The sequence below is a fragment of the Neoarius graeffei genome, chromosome 21 (assembly GCF_027579695.1).
Source record: "Neoarius graeffei isolate fNeoGra1 chromosome 21, fNeoGra1.pri, whole genome shotgun sequence".
Lineage (NCBI taxonomy): Eukaryota > Metazoa > Chordata > Actinopteri > Siluriformes > Ariidae > Neoarius > Neoarius graeffei.
In genome coordinates, this window is record NC_083589.1 from 18,201,091 (window position 1) to 18,223,536 (window position 22,446).

Here is a 22,446-nt window from a genome sequence, read left to right on the forward strand (position 1 = left end):
CAAGAGCAAGGTGTGTAATAGTCGGCGAGGTCACAAAGGACCCCAGGGTAACTTCTAAGCAACTGAAAGCCTCTCTCACATTGGCTAATGCTAATGTTCATAAGTCCACCATCAGGAGAACACTGAACAACAATGGTTTGCACGGCAGGGTTACAAGGAGAACGCCACTGCTCTCCAAAAAGAACATTGCTGCTCATCTGCAGTTTGCTAAAGATCATGTGGACAAGCTAGAAGGCTATTGGAAAAATGTTTTCTGGACGGATGAGATCAAAATAGAACTTTTTGGTTTAAATGAGAAGCGTTATGTTTGGAGAAAGGAAAACACTGAATCCCAGCATAAGAACCTTATCCCATCTGTGAAACATTGTGGTGGTAGTATCATGGTTTGGGCCTGTTTTGCTGCATCTGGGCCAGGACGGCTTGCCATCATTGATGGAATAATGAATTCGGGATAATACCATGAATTCTAAAGGAAAATGACAGGACAAGTATAATATTTTTGTCTCATTTGTTTAACTAGGTTCTCTTTATCTACTTTTAGGACTTGTCTGAAAATCTGATGTTTTAGGTAATATTTATGCAGAAAAATAGAAAATTCTAAAGGGTTCACAAACTTTCAAGCACCACTGTAACTATCCAAATATAAGATTACTGAACCTATTTCTTGGCTTTAAAAAAAAAGTCATTTCAAGCTTGTATTTAAACTTGACAAGTTTGCTAATTTTAAGCAATTATCCAATAGAATAAGAACATTACAAGCTCAAAATAAATAAACATATCTCCAAATCATCTTTAATAAATTTGATTACAAGTGATCTACCAAAGAGAAATGAGTTAAATTTGCCTATATTCAGAATATACAGTATTTACTATGATGATATTTTTATTATATGAACTTTTAAAGGGCACATCTTGGGCATATTTAGGAGCAAGATCAATGTGATTCTCTTATTTTATATTAAACTTTGGTCAAATATCTGTTACATTTTTGCATTTTGTGCAATTTTTTTTTACCTTGCGCAATACTAGAAAACTTCAGTTGAAATCAAGCCATTTGAGGTGAATTCGTCTGCCTCTGAAAAAACTTGGCATTTGGATTTCCCGGCAAACATTGATTTTCATGACGTCACGTGCGGGACGCCTCCTTCTGAATCCCATATCAGCGTTGGTTTGTTTATGAGAATATGACCTGGTGGTTTTCTGCAAATTTCTTCAACATTATCATGTAATTATTAAAATGGTTAACAGATGTATTGTAGGAGGGTGTAGCAACACCAATCTTGATGGGATTAGTATTCATCATTTTCCAAAAGACCGGACAATGAGAGAGAAATGGGAGCGCTTCGGGCGAGGCACCCGGAAAAACTGGCAACATCATATGCGGGGCTCACTTCATAAAGCCCGACGACTTTGAGAACTATTTGCAATGGGAAATGGGCATAAAGAAGCAACTTGATCTGATGCGACCTTCACTTCACGCATAACATCCCAGATGACATAGCAAGACCGCCGGGCTCTCCCTGGATTGGTGTCGGGTCTAGGAGGCGGTGCAGATGGAGGAGGGAGAGGAAGCAGAAGCGGGGCTGCAGGTCCAGTGCTATGCTAAGGCTAAGAAAACAACCACACAAGCCACCTTTACCGAGCCTGTATCTCTCCAATGCTAGATCCCTAGTGCATAAAACAGATGACTTGGAATTACAACTCGCTGGAAATCGCTATGTTTGTGACTGCTGTGTTTTAATTATCACAGAAACCTGGCTTCATCCAGAAATACCCGATGCTAGCTTGCAGCTAGCAGGTCGCACTCTGCTCCACTGGGACAGGACTGAGGACTCCGGTAAGAGCAGAGGAGGGGGGCTCTATATTTACATGCATGATAATTGGTTAACAACGGAACGATAATAAACAAACTGTTCCCCAGACCTCGAGTACATGTCTGTAAGATGCCGGCCTTTTTTCTACCGAGAGCGCTAACTGTGGTGACTGTCACAGCTGTGTATATTCCACCCGACGCCTGTGTAAACACAGCACTCTCTCTCCTGCTGAACACCGTTAACAAACAGCAGCGAGCCCACCCCGATGGTGTTCACATAATCGCAGGAGACTTTAATAAGGCCAACTTAAAGACTGTACTGCCAAAGTTTTACCAACATGTTAAGTGTTCCACTAGAGGGGAGAACACTCTGGATCATGTTTACTCCAACATCAAGCACACGTACAGAGCCATACCCCTCCCCCACCTCAGCCAGTCAGACCATCTTTCCCTCCTGCTCTCCCCACCCTACACTCCCCTCAGACGCAGAGCCAGGCCCACCACAAGGACTATCACAACCTGGCCTGACAATGCACTCTCCAAACTACAGGACTGCTTTAAACAGACAGACTGGGACTTATTTGAACACCAGGAGCTGGAGACATTCACAGGAACGGTGCTGGACTATATCAAGTTCTGCATCGGGAATGTGACGGTGGATAAAAACATCCGGGTCTTCCCAAACCAGAAACCCTGGATGACTAGCCAGGTCTGCTCACTCCTCAGGGCTCGCGACGCTGCCTTCAGGTCAGGTGATAGAGCTCTGTACAGAGCCGCTCGAGCTGATCTGAAAAGAGGAATAAATAAAGCCAAGGCGGACCATAGGCTGTGTATAGAGTCCCACCTGTCCAGCAACAACACACGGGAGGTGTGGCGGGGCATACAAGACATCACAAACTTCAGAGACTGTGATGCATCAACTGGAGATTGGAGTGTGCCGCTGGCAGAGGAGTTAAATTGCTTCTTTGCTCGCTTTGAAACATCTCAGCAGCACTCATCTGCTCTAGCCCTGCCCCCACCACCACACAGTTCCTACACCACTCCATTCACTGTACAGGAACACGATGTCAGACGGGTGCTCCTGACAGTGAACCCTAAGAAAGCTGCCAGCCCAGATGGTGTACCTGGTAAGGTGCTCAGAGCGTGCGCCCACCAGCTCGCCCCTACCTTCACCAGGATCTTTAACCTCTCCCTGGCTCAGGCAGTCATCCCGCCCTGCCTAAAATCAGCTACAATAATCTCAGTGCCGAAGAAGTCTCCCGTCACCAGCCTGAATGATGGAGATGGAGTGCGCCGCTGGCAGAGGAGCTAAATTGCTTCTTTGCTCGCTTTGAAACATCTCAGCAGCACTCATCTGCTCCAGCCCTGCCCCCACCACTGTGGCCTTCCTGTGGCCCTCACCCCGGTAATCATGAAGTGCTTTGAGAGACTAGTTCTTCAGCACATCAAGGACCACCTCCCCCCAGACTTCGACCCCTACCAGTTTGCATATCGCGTGAATAGATCCACAGAGGACGCTATCGCCATAGCTCTCCACTCTGCGCAGAACCACCTGGAGCAGCAGCAGAGCTACATCCGCATACTCTTTGTGGATTACAGTTCAGCTTTCACCAGACTTGGCCCCCACTTCTCTTCCACTCGCACGTTAAGCACCGGCTGTCCACAGGGCTGTGTGCTGAGCCCCCTCCTGTACTGCCTCTACACCCACGACTGTAGTTCGACCCACAACAACAACAACCTTATCGTCAAGTTTGCTGATGACACCACAGTGGTTGGACTCATCTCAAAGGGAGACAAGGCAGTCTACAGAGAGGAGGTCCTGAAGTTGGCAGCCTGGTGTTCAGAGAATAACCTCGCTCTGAACATCAAGAAAACCAAAGAGCTTATAGTTGACTTCAGGAAGCACAGCACCGGCCTAGCCCCCCTTTACATAAACAACGAGTATGTGGAGAGGGTCCACACCTTCCAGTTTCTCGGCGTCCTCATCTCTGCCGACATCTCCTGGTCAGAGAACATTACAGCAGTCATTAAGAAGGCTCAGCAGCAGCTACATTTCCTGAGAGTCCTCAGGAAGCACAACCTGAGCTCCAACCTGCTGCTGACCTTCTACCGCTCATCCATCGAGAGCCTGCTGACGTACTGTATCACAGTATGGTATGGCAGCTGCACTGCTGCAGACAGGGAGAGGAGAGAGTGGCTCCAGAGAGTAGTAAAGGTAGCACAGAAGATCATTGGCTGCCCTCTCCCCTCCCTGATGGACATTTACACCTCCCGCTGCCTTAGCAGAGCTAAGAACATTATCAAGGACAACTCCCACCCTGGCTTTGATCTGTTTGACCTGTTGCCCTCAGGGAGGTGCTACAGGTGCATCAGGACAAAAACAAATAGATTCAAAAACAGCTTCTTTCCAAAAGCCATAACCACCCTGAACTCGAATATGCTCTGACTTTATAGTCTAACCCCCCTGTGCAATACTTTATTTTATAATGTGACTCTCTTCGTGAAATAATTTATAATGTGCAATACTTTATAATATGACTCTCTTGTGCAATACTTATAATATGCAATACCTCATTCCATAATGTGAAACACAACACATAAGCCTCAGGACTGTGCACCTTACACCCTCACTTTTTTTTAATTTATTTATTATTTATTTATTTATTTATTCCCCCCCACACGCTGTTTGCACTGTTATTGGAGTTGCTTTTAATCTCATTGTACTGTACATGGGTATAGTGACAAAGGCATTCTATTCTATTTATTCTATTCTAAAAAAGACGCAGTTCCATCTGTTAGAATGCCCACAGCAACACTGTCTCCATCTGTGTCAGCGTCACCAAAGGAGCCAGCCGTGTTCGTCTCCCCTGACAGAAGATGAAGTGCTGCATCTACTGAGGCCCTCGAAGCCAAGGACCAAGCAGAGCCGAGAAAAAGACCAAGAAAACTGGCAATTCACAAGTTGACTGTTGCCAGGGTAAGAAATAAGAGAGATTATACTCTAAATTAGGTGTTCCTGTGTTTGTGTGGTACACGGATAATGTTATTTATTGACACACACAAAAGTAAACAACACGAAAGCACTGGGCGATAATACACTTACTTCACATGTATCAAGGGATATGTGTGTCAGGGCTTGAGATCATGGGACCTGTCAAACACATTAAATGTATATACAACCCTGCTTAGCCGATTCCATGTGTGTAGCTTATGAAATCTTTTTCCTACAGTAGCCAGTACTCTTCTAAATAAAGAAATATATAAATACATAATTAGAAAAAATATGATTTATGTAACAATAGATAGATGAGCATTGATACATGAATCCATGGGTTTAGAAGCTGAAGCTTTTAACTATCATTTCAATGCAAAATTGCTAGCTGCTAAACTTGGTCTACACAGACTGTGCACTGAACCCATGCAGGGTCTCTGCCTGCTGGTGGATCCGCACGTGATGTCATGGATCTGGATCAATATGGCTCCAGACTCCCTTGGGATTTTTCCAGACGTGTTTTATTTTAATTTTTTCTGCTGTAGATAGATGGCCTTGTGCAAAATTACCCTTCTGGATGAGTGTGTAAAGGGACATACTTTCATGTTAAAAAACAAACAAAAAACACACTAAATTGGTCCAGGATATGCCCTTTAAAGCACAATATCTTGGTGTGACTAGAAACCTCATTTCAGTGCATTTGATTTTTGCCAAAATTGCATTCAACTCTTACAATATTAATGTTAGCAACAACATATAAAATCATGTCAGTCTTTTCAATGCTGTTTTAATTTTCTCATAGATCAATATTCCCTGTGGAATATAACAGTGAATTGAGTTATGGATAGTAAACTCTTTGTAAATCAAGTCACTTTGTTCAATGTTGGTAAACAGGAGAATGCTTTCGGAAAGTGTTCACCGAAGTTCAGCTTCCAAACGTTTTCAAATTGCATCAAGCATTTTCACCGATGGGCTGCTTTGTGGACATGGTTTATATCACACAGCTTTCAAATGCAAGATTACGGAAGCCTTGAACTGCTAGGTGAGAAATTTTTGTTTCAAGTATGATGTCATTATTTTGACTATGTTATTAATATCCCATTATTTTAATTTACTAAATTATTTTGACTTAGTATGGAAAAAGGGGGTTGCGATAGTGAGGTGAGAAAGCGAGTGCAGGCAGGGTGGAGCAGTTGGAGAAGGATTTTGGGAGTCATTTGTGATAAAGTCCCAGCAAAAGTGAAAGGTAAGATGTACAAGACAGTAGTGAGACCAGCTATGATGTATGGATTGGAGACTGTATCCTTAATGAAGAAGCAGGAGGCAAAGTTGGAGGTGGCGGAGTTGAGGATGTTAAGGTTTGCAATGGGAGTGACAAGGTTGGACAGGATAAGTAACGAGCACATCAGAGGGACAGCACATGTAGAGAGCTTGGGAATTAAGCTAAGAGAGATGAGACTGAGATGGTATGGGCACATCCTGAGAAGAGATGCAGAGCATGTTGGAAGGAGAATGTTGAGGATGGAGCTGCCAGGCACATGAAAATGAGGAAGGCCAAAGAGGAGATACATGGATGTGGTGAGAGAGGACATGAAAATGGCAGGTATGGTAGAGAAGGATGCGGAAGACAGGGAGCAATGGAGATGAAAGATCTGCTGTGGCAACCCCTAATCGGGAGCAGCCAAAAGATGATTTTGACTTAGTTTCTTGTTACTTTGACTAACTCATTATTTTCACTTGGTATCTCACTTTTGGCCCTTTTCCACTACCCTTTTTCAGCTCACTTCAGCTCGCTTCAGCTCACTTCAGCCCGACACGGCTCGCGTTTCGACTACCAAAAACCAGCACGACTCAGCTCGTTTCAGCCCTGCTTAGCCCCTAAAACTCGCACCGTTTTGGAGTGGGGCTGAAGCGAGCCAAGCCGTGCCGAGTGAGGCTGGAGGCGTGAGTAGACACTCCCCTGTGCACTGATTGGTGAGGAGGAGTGTCCTCACATGCCCACACACGCCCCGCGAGCGCGCTGGGATCTGTAAACACCGTAAACCCGGAAGAATAATAATTATGAATTACGAGAATTTCTGAAGCCTTATGCGCCTCGCCTCATCTATACGCTCTTGCCAGTATCTGTTGGCGTTGTCGGTGACAACAAGCCACAGCATCAAGACCAGCAACACTAACGACTCCATGTTTATTGTTTACTATTCGGGTGGTGAGACTACCGCTTAAAAGCTCACTGAATCAGTGACATACAGAGCATCGTGGACGAGTTCGCGGAGTGCAAGGCTCGTCGTATGCCCTTCAAATAATGCGCGCAGTAGGCTATTGATGTTTTATTATGAGCCATGTACAGTATGTCACCTAATGTTTTTTTGTTTCTGAGTTACATGTTCGTTTGAAGGACTTAATGTACAAAATAACATAGTTGCACCCCGTAGTGTTGCAATTGGTAAACACAGTGCATTCAGTGAGGTTTGCACCGCCCTCCTTTTATTTCTGACTCTTCCTGTCACCGTTGCAACCTCTGAGCGCTCATTCGTATGCCCTTCAAATAATGTGCGCAGTATAGGCTATTGATGTTTTATTATGAGCCATGTACAGTATCCTAATGTTTTTTGTTTCTGAGTTACATGTTCGTTTGAAGGACTTGATGTACTAAATAACATAGTTGCACCCGGTAGTGTTGAAATTGGTAAACACCGCAGTTGCGGACATTTTGTAGCCTAAAATGATGTTATGATAAGCTTTAATAAAATGCCCGGTCATTTGCCCCGCCCCCGGCCCGGCTCTGACTTGTTCCGCCACTGTCACTGATGTCACTGTTTGCGCTGCTTAACGACATCACGTGACGTCCACCCACTTTCGCTAACTCCACTCAATGTGTCCACCCACTTCCAGCCAGCACGGTTCAGCGCGGTTGTAGTCGAAATGCAACTTCAATAGCCCCGCTCAGCTCGACTCAGCTCGACTCAGCACGGCACGGCTCAGCCGCGTTTGTAGTGGAAAAGCGGCATTTGATTTACTAAATCGTTATTTTGAAAATAATGATTAAGTCAAAATGATGAGCAATTGAAAAAAAAGTCTTCACAATTTGCAGTTCAGGGCTTCTGTAAAGATAACTGTCTTCTGTATATCATCTAAAAGTGTCTGGGCTCCAAGGGGTTCAACAAGATGCACACCGAAAATCCGGTTCAGAGTTAGAACCAGTGCTGGAGTCACCCAAGTTTGGGTCAAGAGTTCTACTTTGAAAGAGCTGCTTTCATCTGTCTAGGTTTCTTCTCTGTTCTTTCTTTTGGCTGCTTGAGTCTACAGTTTCAGATGCTTGTGGATGTGTGGAATCAAACTTGTTGGTGAGCTTTCCTTCTCAGTACATCTTTGGGGCTTGGAAAGCTCTTTGTGGAACTCATTGAGCTCTGTCTCGACAGTTAATTATTTTTCATCTTACTAGCTGGAGAAAAGTGGCCAAACCTCCTGGAGTCTGTCTCTGTAATGCCTTCTGCTGTGTTCACCTCCTCTCCACAATGCTCCTGAACCTGAGCTAACTCTAATGAAGACACCTCAGATAGTATATGTCCTGTGCACTCCTGTAGAACACTGTCATTATCAATGAAGTCACCTATATGGGGTTCAGTGACCACTACTGAAGGTATACTGTTGGAAAATGGGGTGTGTATTGAGACTTCAGAAGAAGGTGAGGTGCTGTTCACCTCGCTGACAGTGGAAAGAGGGTAAAAGTGTGCATGGGCATTTAGCTTGGAGTGAGGCTTCCCGTTTTCCTCCAATCTGGGGTGAAAATGGTAGTCTGTGCTAAAGGGTAAGAAGCTGGAGATTTCACTGCTGTGGCGTTTGAAAGATGGCCTCATGTGCAGATCCACAGGCTCCTGAACGCTCAGCAAGCGACGCATGCGGCCCAGAACTGTGGCATGCCCCCACGGGTTGTTAGCATCAACATCCTCACTGTGTAATACTTCAGAGAGACTGCAAAATAAATGACACACATCCTATTTATGATATAATGTAACTTGATTCTGTGCCAGACACTTGGTGTATTTGGTAATTCATGCAAATTTGTGGATACTTAACTATCACACCCATATGTGCTTGCTGAACATCCCATTCTAGACATTGGCCCCCCTTTGCTGTTATAATAAGCTCCACTCTTCTGAAGGCTTTCTACTAGATTTTGGGGCATGATTGTGGGGATTTATGTTCATTCAGTCACAAGAGCATTATTGAGATCAGGCACTGATGTGGGGTGAGGAGATCTGGGGTGCAGTCAGTGTTCCAGTTCATCCCAAAAGTGTTCAGTGGGGTTGAGGTCAGGGCTCTGTGCAGGACACTCAAGTTCTTCCACTCCAACCTTGACATATGTCTTCATGGAGCTCACTTTGTGTACAGGGGCATTGTGATTCTGGAACAGGTTTGGACCTCTTGGTTCCAGTGAAGAGAAATTGTAATACTCCAGCATAGAAAGACAGACATTCTATACAACTTTGTGGTAACAATTTGGGGAAGAACCACATATGGGTGTGATGATCCGGTGTCCACATACCTTTGGCTATATCTATGGGTGCATCTGTGGGTGTGTGGGAGATTCCTGCTCACGCCATATCAGTAGTGGAGCCCAAGAATGATGGGATGCAGTAGTCTGCAGAAGCATGGGTGTACGGTGGCCGTACGTCAGGGTCATTCCAATAAATATCTTTAGTCATGGGGGGAATGTTCATATGCATCTCATCCACTGCCATCAGAGACACCTACCAGCAATACAGCTATTATCATTACCTTTTCAAAACAAGAACAGTACGTTATACCTTTTGTGTGTTTTGTATACCAAATATTTAAAATTTCAATTGAACCAAGGCTTTAGATCTGGCACTACAAAAATTTTCATAGTAGCCTCAAGTCAAGTACTTGTAACATAACCTAATGCTTACACTCATAAGACAGTACCACAGTTAAAATGTATATCAGTACATTAATGCACTACCATGCATCCATATGACAAACCTGCAGGTTCCTATCGATGCACCAGTTGGCCTCAAAGTCATCATCATCCTCTCCAAATGGATTTATGAGCTGCTCTGCTACCTGATGTGTAAAAAAAAAAAAGATACACACTTTAATAAGTGGAACGCTGACACTCCCATGTCCCAGGATGATGGTTATAGTGAAAAGGGCCAAATCTGGAGAACTGGGACACTTTAACTGGCCTATAGAGCTCTCTTCCATAGAAACCTGTGGAATTATTTGGACTAGCAGGTGAAACAGCACAAACTCCATAGACAAATGGGCAAAATCTGACAAGGTCTCAAGACACCAGTGAAATTCTTCCCTGACAATGTTGGTGGTGGTGTTAAGGCTCAACTAAGTATTAAGAGAAAAGAAGAAATGATATACAATGACTAATTTTTGTCCAGAGAGCTTCTATAAACCACTTTTGAGCAGATATATTTGCTGAGAGTATTATGATATGATTTCATATATGAGTCAGTCCAGTGTGTCTGGCTTTGCCGATCCTTGAGCTCTGTTTGTTGTCTCCTCATTTGCAGTAATTGAAGCAGCATGTGAAGGAAATGGATGGGGATGTTTTCACAGGTAATGCTCCTTCATGGAACACAAAATCCAATTCTGGGTATAAAGCAATATGCCTGTGAATGTTTCCAGTCCTTCAGGTCATGAAGAATGTCTCAAGGCCGTAAGCAGACGGGATTTGCCACATACATTGCAAAAATTGGAAATATTCGACTGTAATCAAATGTATCTTGTATTTCCCATTATAAGATTACAGTACACCAAATATGAGATTATCACTTTACTTCTAGACATTTTTACTAATTTCAAGAATTTCATTTTAGTATTCTATTGGCAGGTCATATTGCTTCATTCTAGAAATTAATGCTTTGTCAGTAGTGCTGTTGAGAGCGCCAGTCCGAACCCAACCACAAGCATGGCTGCTCAGAACTACAACACCCACGAACCACAGCACCCTTGATCACCTGTTTATTAAATACACCTGTCACTTGTTTCCTGGTTCATCAGCCCCTGCTATAAACACCTCTCCCACTCTCACTCAATGTGAAGTATTGTTCACTGTTCATTCCTGTCATACCGAGCCTTTATTCTACTGCCTGCTTTATTGTGTTATTGACCCTCGCCTGTCCCATGACCTTGATTCTAGTCTCACATTTTGGCTTTGTTTCCAGTTTGCTTACCCCGCTTTCCCCTGCACATACATCCGTAAGTGCCTGCACCCTGACGGGATACTTCGCCATGATGGATGCAGCAGAGGAGGCGAGGCAAACTGTTCTGAGCGCTCAGGGGCGCTTTTTGGGGAACATCAGCAGATGCTTACCGATCTCAACACCAAGATGGCTCAGCTTGCTGCCGTGATGTCACAGGCCCTCCCAACATGACCCAAACCCCCCCCCCCCCAATTTCCGCGCTTTCGCTTCCATGCCCAGAGAAATATGCCGGGGATACGTACAGCTGTAAGGAATTTTTGCTTCAGTGCTCCATGTACTTCTCTATGATCCAACACATCTCAGACGAACGTAAGATCGCAAGGTTTCTTTCTTTCTTGACCAGCAAGGTGATACAGTGGGCCAGCATGGTGTGGAGGAGTGGAGGGGAGCATACAACCTTGTACGATTTGAACACTATTCAAGCACGTGTTTGATCATGCACCTGAGGGAATTGAGGTCAGTGAGAGCCTATTGACCATCACACAGGGCTCTAGGAGAGTCATCGACTATGCCCTAGATTTCTGAATTCTCACAGCAGCCAGCGGATGGAACGAGCCAGCTCTAAAAGTTGTTTTCCGCCAGGGGCTCCGCCCTGCTGTATTGAGTGAGCTGGTGTGCAATGAAGAACATCTCACCTTAGATGCCCTGATTGATCTTGCAATTCCCGTCACTCAAGGAGGAGGCCACGCCCACTTCAACCACCGACGCTCCCACACCCATGGAGGTCTTACAAGCTCATCTGAAACACTCCAAATGAGATCGGAGGAGGAGAGGGAGCCTGTGTTTCTACCGCGGGAGTGCCAACCATCAGATTATTCAGTGTCCAGTCCGCCCACCGCGCACCAGCTCTGTGGAGACCAAGGCTAACCTGGTGAGTCCAGTGAGCTCATTTAGAGCTCAGTCTTTCAAGGTTCCTGTATTGCTGAAACTGCCTTCCTTGACCCACGTGCTTTCTGCATTTGTGGACTCTGGGGCAAAGGGGAACTTCAACAGCTCAGTTGCCCAGAAGCTCAGTTTGCCCACAAACCCTCTGCAGAGCCCACTCAGCATCAGGACAATCGATGGAGGCAGAGGGCCTTGTCACCACCTGGACTGCTCCCATGCACATTCAGGTGGGAGCCCTCCATTCAGAGCTAATCTCACTCCTAGTTACCACTACCATACAACATGACATCATTTTGGGTTACCCTTGGCTACGGCTTCACGACCCACTTATCTCCGGGCAGAATAAAGAGATTCTCCAATGGTCCCCGACCTGTTTTCAGAACTGTCTTCAGTGTCCTCAGCTAAGTCTCTCCTCCACCTGTAGAGAGTCCCCAGCCTGACTCCCTAGAAAGGGTCCCAGAGTGTTACCTAGACCTAAGGGAGGTCTTCAGTAAGGGTAAGGTGTGTGGCCTACCACCACACCACCCCTACGACTGTGCCATTGACCTCTTACTGGGCATTTCTCCATCACACAGTCACATCTACCCTCTGTCCCAGACGGAACAAGTGGCGATGGAGGAGTACATACAAGAGGCCCTCAAGCAGGAGTACATACACCTGTCTATATCACCTGCATCAGCGGGATTCTTCTTCGTGGAGAAGAGAGGGGGCGGCCTCCACCCATGTATAGACTTTTGAGGACTCAAATCTCAGTGAAGTACCCATATCCTCTTCCTTTGGTGCCCTCGGCTTTAAAACAGCTCCATAGCACCAAGGTGTTTTCTAAGCCAGACCTATGTAGTGCCTACAACCTGGTCCATATCTGAGAAGGAGATGAGTGGAAGATGGCCTTCAGCACCAACGCCAGCCATTTTGAGTACCGGGTGATGCCATATGGCCTCTCTTTGGTGCAAAGCGTGTTTCAGTGTCTCATCAATGATGTACTTCGGGACATGTTAGGGAGATATGTGGTGGCATACATCAAGGATATCCTGATCTACTCCCCAGATGAAGAAAGCCATCTCCAACACGTCTGAATAGCACACAACTGCCTGTTAGAAAACCACCTTTATGCCAAAGCTGAGAAGTGCGAGTTCCACACGCATCAGATCTCCTTTCTGGGGTACATCATCAGTGCTGAGGGGGTCAGTATGGACCCCTCCAAGGTCTCTGTGGTGACTTCCTAGCCAGTGCCCGCTTCAGTCAAGGAGCTCCAATGCTTCCATGGTTTCGCAAATTTCTATTGCCGTTTCATTAGAAATTTCAGTACTCACGTGGTGCCCTTGACCTCCCTGTCAAGAGAGCGACTGGGTGGAGCTTAGGCTTTCTTTAGAAGGGACCAAAGCACCTCCACTGGACCCCTGCAGCCGAGGAGGCCTTCAACAAGCTCAAAACCATCTTCACCACAGCCCCAATCCTACAACACCCTGACCCTACCCGACCTTTCACGGTTGAGGTGGACGCCTCTGAGACAGGTCCTCTCACAGCGCTTCAGCAAGAAGCCCAAGCTCCACCCAGTCACATTCTTCTTGAAGAAACGCACCTCAGCAGAGAGGAACTATGACATTGAGAACAGAGAACCACTTGCTATCAAGTTTGCTCTGAAGGAATGGCGACACTGGCTGGAGGGAGCCACTTACCCCTTTGTCATACTTACAGATCATAAGAACTTGGAATATATCAAGAAGGCCAAGAGACTTAACCGACACCAAGCCTGATGGGCTCGGTTTTTCACGTGCTTACACTTCACAATATCCTATCATCCAGGCACCAAGAACATTAAGGCGGGATACCCTGTCATGTCTTCAACCCATCTCCTCATGACCCTGAACCTCACCCCATCCTCACACCCGAATGCTTTATCCAAGCAATTTCATGGGACCTAGACAAGGAGATAAGGGAGTTGCAACCACAAACTCCTCCAGCTAACTGCCAAACTGGCCACCTGTACATCCCCAATAATCTCCGAGGTAAACTCATCACTTAGGCACATGCATCTCCTGTCACTGGGTCACCCAACCAGTCATCATACTCACCAACTGCTACAGAACTGTGGCAGATCACAGAATCCAGGGACACATGTCGGCCCAGGGGCATTTTGAGTTATTGACAGATTCAGAAAGTACAGTTTCTAAGCTTTCCAATGATGCCTTCCATGTGGAGATCTGACAATATTTGAAGAATGTGTGGTCTTTTGAAAGTGTATACTTCTTAAAACAGAAAAGGGAGAAAATCGCCCTCAAAGTTTTCCATCTCAGCTACTCTGGGTGTAGGGCAGGCACATAATGGTGCTCATCTGCATGACATTAAGGAAAGCCCTACCCCCTACTAGCTAGCGCGATACTACTTTCATGTAAACAAAGATCACCACGTCAATTTTCCTTCCATGCAAAGTATGCCCAACACAATTATGAAGTACAAAAATAAGTCCTAAAGTATACTTTAATGTTTTGTGGTTGAAAAATTACTCACACCGTAAGAAAGAAAGATAGCATAATGATGACACAACTAACACAACGCTAGTTTCATGTAAAGCCTCGGTCACAACCGGCCGTATGTGCTCCTACGGCCGGTCTCCATGCAAAAAACGCAAGAAACACACGGAGAGCGCGCATGAAACGCACGAGAGCGCGCGTGTGAAAAGCACGAGAGCGCGCATGTGTTGTGCTGATTTTCGAGCCGTAGACTGGCCGCAGAGGTTCTTTGTCATGTCAAACAAACTCTACGGGCGCTTACGTTTTTTTCAGGTTGCAAGACAAACTTACGGCCAACGCGTGTCTTTCTCTGTGAACAAAAAAAACCCCGCAGCGATTTGGGAAACACCACAAATCACACAGACAAAAAATCGTACGTCTGGTTGTGACCTAGGCTTAACTAAACCACAACACTCTCCGTTACATGCAAAAATAACCACACAGCCTTAGATTAATAAACTTACCCCATCAGAAAGAGAAACGGCGCCTTGCACACATCAATGCCTCCAATGGAATGTAATCCTAGAACGGTCTGTGTATCATCCGATCATTCAAGTATTCCATTCAATCTGGAAAACGAGGTTGCGGTTTTTTTGCTAGAAATGGTTATCTCCGATGTAAATACCGTGCGTCTGTTTGCTTCGTGGTGTGTCAGCTCCTCTGCGCTCTGTTTAGTAACTCATTCCATAGTGAAATTACACGCCTGTATGCAGTTAAGTAGCCATGCGCTCAACTCGGATCATACAGCTGATTCATGGGAAAAAAAAAAGCAAAAGACTTAAATCATCATGTGAATGGCCCATATGGTAATTTACCCACACCCCCCAGCAGGCTACAGTCCTGACAAAAACGAGACAATTTGCAACAAAAAATGTATGCTTTTCCAACAAAACAATCTATTATCTGAAATACTGATTGCATTCTTCAAGATCTCAACTTGCACATGATGGAAAAAAAACGAAAATCACAAATTTTGAAAAAAAAATGCTTCTTTTGCGATTATCTCGGATTCGTTTCGGCCGACGTGTCCCTGGATTCGGTGAGGGGTCACAAATACTGGTGGGAGAATATGTTGACTGAGATCATCCATTTCATCTCCTCATGCATGGAGTGCACACAAGCCAAGGTACCTCGAACACATCCCACTGGTAAACAATGCCCTCTCCCTGTATCTCAGAGACCTTGGTCTCACCTGGCTGTCGACTTTATCACCGATCTACCACCATCCCAGGGTAACACTACCATCCTGGTCATCATCAACAGGTTTTCCAAGGCACTGAGACTCATCCTGTTAACCTGGGATCCCCACAGCTTTCCAGACCACTGAACTGTTATTCCAGCATGAATTCAGATACTTTGGCATCCCAGAGGACATAGTCAGCCACCATGGGACAGTTTCATGGTGCGGTTAGGTGTCTTGGTGAGCCTCACATCCGGATATCACCCCCAGTCCAACAGCCAGGTAGAGCAGGCTAACCAGGATGTTTCCTCAGAATCTTCTGCATGCGGAATCGGGGGAACTGGGCCCATTTCATCCCATGGACCAAGTATGCACAGAACTCTCTGAAGCACTCTGCTACACAACTAACACCCTTTCAGTGCTTGCTCGGCTACCAACACCGTTCCCATGTGATGCCTCTACCTGTGCCAGTAAGTCAGTGGAGGAGTGGTTTTCGTGCAGCCAGTCAGTTTGGGAAGAGGTTCATCAACGCATCGAGTGTGTCAATGCCAAGTATAAGGAATATGCCAACAAGCACAGGAGCGGCAACCCTGAGTTTTCTCCTGGTGACCGGGTATGGGTATCAACTAAGGACCTCAAGGAACCCAATACTTGTAGGAAACTACAGGCACGCTACATCGGACCTTACAAGGTGCTCCAGCACATCAACAAAGTCTCCTACAGGCTTGAGCTCCCACCGCACAGTCGCTTGTCACTCACGTATCATGTCTCCTGCCTAAAACCTGCCATCCAAGGTCCTCTGTCCACAAACACACTCACCCCAGACCACCCATCACCTTGTCCAGAAGGAGATCCCACCTACCAAGCAAACAGAATCCTAGACTCTAGGCACAGAAGAGGTCAGCTTGAGTACCTGGTAGATTGGGAGGGCTATGGACCTGAGGAGCGAAGCTGGGTAGGAGCAAGGGACATTCTGAACCTTCTTCTGACTCAGGAGTTCCACATCCAACACCCCAACAAGCTTGCACCCAGAGGGAGAGGGCATCTTAGGAAGAATGTAGCTCCTCGGGGGGGGGGGTCTGTCAGTAATGTTGTCAAGAGTGACAGTCCGAACCCAACCACAAACATGGCTGCTCAAAACTACAACACCCACAAACCACAGTGCCCTCCATCACCTGTTTATTAAATACACCTGTCACTTGTTTCCTGGTTCATCAGCCCCTGCTATATAAGTATCGTTCAGTGTTAATTCCTGTCATACCGAGCCTTTATGCTACTGCCTGTTTTATTGTGTGTTATCAACCCTCGCCTGTCCCACAACTTTGATTCTAGTCTTGCGTTTTGGCTTTGTTTCCAGTTTGCTTTCCCCGCTCTCCCCTGCACATACATCCATAAGTGCCTTCATTTCATTTTGCTTGTCCAGAAATGTTTTTATTTATATGTATATATGTAGAATAGAAAAATTTCACTCTGACATCCAACTTTTGAACATTATTAAAAATTTATTCTCAACAAACGTTTCGGCCTTCTTCAGTGTCATAAAAAACTACATAGTGCTCTGGGCTTAAAGTTGTGAATTCTTTAAAATTTTAAATAAAGGACAAAGACAAAAATAAGCTATTAATTACATAATTTAATAATTAAGTATTGTTAAAAAATTGTGATTTTTAGATTTATATTCTTTTCGCTTATTTAACCCATAAGGGGCTAAAGTAAACAACTGCGACATCCAGTACGCTTCCCTATTTAGAAGCACATTGTCTAAGCTATCTTGAGCTAGCCTGGCTAACGCGACTTCAAAGCTCTCCGAGCTATTGGTCTGGCCAAGATATTAAGCCCAACCGTTTCCCAGAGACCGTGGTTGACCCGCCTCCCTGAAATGCCTCAGTTTGCTACTGGTCGAAGCCAGAAAAGGCTGTGATGAAGCTTAAACCAATCACATCACTCTTTCCTCTGACGTATGCAACGCGACGGGGCTAACTGGTAGATTAAACTCTTACCGAAGCCGGTCGGGAGCAAGGCGAAAACGTCCTTCCTTTCAATAAATACCTCCAGGGCTGCTCTTTGCTCCGTTTTCAATGAGAACTTCCTGTTGAATGCTTTCAATACAGCATCTATGCGTAATAGATGTGGAAGCATGAATGAAGCGCTTCCGGCATAGATTCTGTAAACAATCTATGGCTTCCAGTCGCAGTTCTACTACGTCAGTGCCTTGAACACACCTCTACCCAGGGCCGTTGGACATGCTCAAAGTTGATTGGTTCCCGATTTTTCGGGAGCTTGGAAGAGCTGTAGATAGCTTGCCTGGCCAGACTAAGCTCGCAACAGGCCCCCGTGTTGCGTCACGCTTAGGATGGGCGGGCCCAGGCTAATCTTGAGCGGAGTTAACTATTGTTTCTATACAAATGAATTAAAAATCATTCAAATTATGGAGAGATTGATTTAAAATGTTTGGCTACTTTGCATGTTTTTTTTTGTTTGTTTGTTTTTCATACTAGATTTATGGTTGCAAAAACGTACCTTAAAATTCTGTAGTACAAGAGCCAACATATTGGAGATTACATTTACGGCAAGTTGCTAAATATATTGTATTGCGGGATGTGCAAGAAAGATGTTGCGAATTTTGTATTTCTTTCCGGTTACGGAGCTGACAAAAAAATTTGACTCAGCGAAAAAGCTATTACACAAATCGCATTTTTTGTTACACTTGCTTTAAGTGTAACAAAAAATGTGATTTATGTAATAACTTTTTCACTGAGTCAAATTTTTGGATTGGATAAATTAAGAAATGGACCACTTGCATGTGATGTCACAGCCGATCCAGATTGTGACAGACGCCATCTTGTCGGTCAAACGCCATTTCCGCCTTCTACTTCTACTTCTGCTTCTACTTCTGCTTCTACTTCTACCTTTTCTTCTGGAAAACTCTACTATATACAATTCTACTACAACGGCTGCGGCTACAAGCTCTCCCTACCTGTGCACGTTTTTTATGTTTTTTGTGTGTATTTTTGCGTGTTGTTCGTCTGTATCGGACTTCAATATCCACTACAACCGTATGGACTTACTGGACATTGGTTTCCAGCAGAAAATGACGGTTTGTAGCGATTTCCATTGCATGCACAACATTCCGGACGAGATAGTGAGACCAGCGGGGTCTCTGTGGATTGTTATCGGAAACAAAGCGAAGGAGGCGGCGTCGGGAGCGGAAGCAAAAGCGAGGCTGCAGAGCCGGCCTGTTGACTAAACTCAGAAAACAGCCACTCAAATCTCCACTGCTAAGCCTCTACCTCTCTAACGCCAGATCCATGGTAAACAAGACGGACGATTTGGAATTACAGCTGGAATTACCTTATTCTATTCTATAATCGGCTGGTCAGTGCTATACTCAATACTTAAGTGACTTACCCATCCAATGAGGATTGTTATTTTCTTGTTTACAAGATGCCACATCTGAGTCGCTGACAAATCCTGAATTTCTGTAAAGATAACTGTCCAGAGATTTATAAGCACGCAGTGCTTCACCACTGAACAGCGAGGGAAAGTTGATGAGGTAATTATACATGTCTGGGTATTCCGCTGGCAGTTCAAAATCCACTGACACGGTCGTGAAAACTACGTCCGGTAAGCCATAAGGGTCACTAATCTGTAGATCGTTTATTTTAGACATATATCTAGTTATCTGTTCATTAGAAAAATGAGCCGTGTAGTCCGTCGGTTGAAATTGATCCATTTTGTACACGAGTGCAGCAGTATTCAGCTGTGTTTTTTACTGACAAGATGGCGGCTGTGTACTTTCCGATCACGTGACTGCAAGATCTCTATACCACCATAGTCAAGATCTACAAAAAGAAAGGAGATAGAGGGGAATGCGGTAACTACAGGGGCATTTCACTCCTGAGCACAGCTGGCAAGATCCTGTCAGGTATACTTAATGAGAGACTGAAACCAGTTGCAGAAAAGATCCTGCCTGATTCTCAGTCAGGTTTCTGACCCAACAGGGGAACTACTGACATTATTTTCTCAGTGAGATAACTGCAGGAGAAATGCAGGGAACAAAACAAACCTCTGTACATGGCCTTCATAGACCTAACAAAGGCCTTTGCTACAGCATCCAGAGAGTTGCTTTGGGACATTCTGGAGAGGTTTGGTTGTCCACCTAAGTTTGTAACATAGATGAAAGAAATTAAACATAACATTTGAAATGCTGATATTTTTGGGGCTTCTCTGAAGGCGTAATAGGCCCTGATGGTTCCACTCTGTTTACAAGTGAAAAAGGTACCAACGGACATAAAAAAACTGGAAAAGTGTGTATGTATCAATAATAATAATAATAATAATAATAGGGCGGCATGGTGGTGTAGTGGTTAGCGCTGTCGCCTCACAGCAATAAGGTCCTGGGTTTGAGCCCCGTGGCCGGCGAGGGCCTTTCTGTGCGGAGTTTGCATGTTCTCCCTGTGGGTTTCCTCCGGGTGCTCAGATTTCCCCCACAGTCCAAAGACATGCAGGTTAGGTTAACTGGTGACTCTAAATTGACTGTAGGTGTGAATATAAGTGTGAATGGTTGTCTGTGTCCATGCGTCAGCCCTGTGATGACCTGGCGACTTGTCCAGGGTGTACCCCGCCTTTCGCCCGTAGTCAGCTGGGATAGGCTCCAGCTTGCCTGCGACCCTGTAGAACAGGATAAAGCGTCTAGAGATAATGAGATGAGATAATAATAATATTGGCTGACTTTTTCATGGTATAGCAGATATATTCCATTCAGCTAGCATGATATTAAACTCGTCTTCGACTCGTTCAGTATCATCATAGCTGAATGGAATGTATCTAACATACCGCTCAACGCCAGACAATATTATTTAAATATGTCACTCAAATCCGCAATGTATTTTGTCTGAAAAATGTAAGTTTTTCAACACGAGAACATAAACTTCATATCTTCAAGACAATGTGTGATTTTCTTTTATAGTACCCAAATGTATCAAAGCATCGATAGCCTCACGAGTGACATTTTGAAAAATGTGTTGCTCCATGTCCTGGATGTAGTTCGTATGAAAAAAAAATTATATATACACACACGCAAGACAAGTCTACAGCACCATCCAAGTAAAACATCGTCTTTGGAGTGTTTATCCCAGTGGTTTCATATCAATTCACACCTCTGAATCACAAAGCTCTACACTAAAAATGTGACAGCAAGTGAAAATATCTTGAATATTCAGTATTTAGCATTCAGTAGAACTCATGAAGGCCCTCAGATGGTTGGCGAAACAACTTCCTACTACAGTGGTGCTTGAAAGTTTGTGAACCCTTCAGAATTTTCTATATTTCTGCATAAATATGACCTAAAACATCAGATTTTTACATAAGTCCTAAAAGTAGATAAAGAGAACCCAATTAAACAAATGAGGCAAAAATATTATACTTTGTCATTTATTTTTTGAGGAAAATGATCCAATATTACATATCTGTGAGTGGCAAAAGTATGTGAACCTTTGCTATCAGTATCTGGTGTGACCCCCATGTGCAGCACTAACTGTAACTAAACATTTCCGGTAACCGTTGATCAGTCCTGCACACCAGCTTGGAGGAATTTTAGCCCATTCCTCCATACAGAACAGCTTTAACTCTGGCATGTTGGTGGGTTTCCTCACATGAACTGCTCGCTTCAGGTCCTTGCATAACATTTCAATTGGATTAAGGTCAGGACTTTGATTTGGCCATTCCAAAGCATTAACTTTATTCTTCTTTTAACCATTCTTTGGTAGAACAACTTGTGTGCTTAGGGTCGCTTGTCTTGCTGCATGACCTTTTGAGATTCAGTTCATGGACAGATGTCCTGACATTTTCCTTTAGAAGTCGATGGTATAATTCAGAATTCATTCTTCCATCAATGATGGCAAGCTGTCCTGGCCCAGATGTAGCAAAACAGGCCCAAACCATGATACTGCCACCACCATGTTTCACAGATGGGATAAGGTTCTTATGCTGGAATGCAGTGTTTCCCTTTCTCCAAACATAAAACTTCTCATTTAAACCAAAAAGTTTTATTTTGGTTTCATCCGTCCACAAAACATTTTTCCAATAGCCTTCTGGCTTGTCCACGTGATCTTTAGCAGACTGCAGATGAGCAGCAATGTTCTTTTTGGAGAGCAGTGGCTTTCTCCTTGCAACCTTGCCCTGCACACCATTGTTGTTCAGTGTTCTCCTGATGGTGGACTCATGAACATTAGCCAATGTGAGAGAGGCCTTCAGTTGCTTAGAAGTTACCCTGGGGTCCTTTGTGACCTCGCCGACTATTACACGCCTTCCTCTTGGAGTGACCTTTGTTGGTCGACCATTCCTGGGGAGGGTAACAATGGTCTTGAATTTCCTCCATTTGTCCACAATCTGTATGACTGGATTGGTGGAGTACAAACTCTCTAGAAATGGTTTTGTAACCTTTTCCAGCCTGATGAGCATCAACGTTTTTTCTGAGGTCCTCAGAAATCTCCTTTGTTCGTGCCATGATACACTTCCACAAACATGTGTTGTGAAGATCAGACTTTGATAGATCCCTGTTCTTTAAATAAAACAGGGTGCCCACTCTCACCTGATTGTCATCCCATTGATTGAAAACATCTGACTCTAATTTCACCTTCAAATTAACTGTGAATTCTACAGGTTCACATACTTTTGCCACTCACAGATATGTAATATTGTATCATTTTCCTCAATAAATAAATGACCAAGTATAATATTTTTGTCTCATTTGTTTAACTGGGTTCTCGTTATCTACTTTTAAGACTTGTGTGAAAATCTGATGATGTTTTAAGTCATAT

The 22,446-nt window shown here is 44.5% G+C and overlaps 1 protein-coding gene across 1 annotated transcript in view; it reads right to left on the reverse strand.

The window, feature by feature from the left end:
- Window positions 1-7,495: 7,495 nt before the first annotated feature.
- The window catches only part of LOC132870032 (bestrophin-3-like), a 47,362-nt gene continuing 32,411 nt past the window's right edge, over window positions 7,496-22,446 (reverse strand). The window contains 4 exon segments of the mRNA XM_060903574.1: window positions 7,496-8,149; window positions 8,151-8,780; window positions 9,408-9,559; window positions 9,813-9,893. Of these exon segments, the coding sequence (XP_060759557.1) occupies window positions 8,062-8,149; window positions 8,151-8,780; window positions 9,408-9,559; window positions 9,813-9,893 (951 nt within the window). The 3' untranslated portion in view covers window positions 7,496-8,061.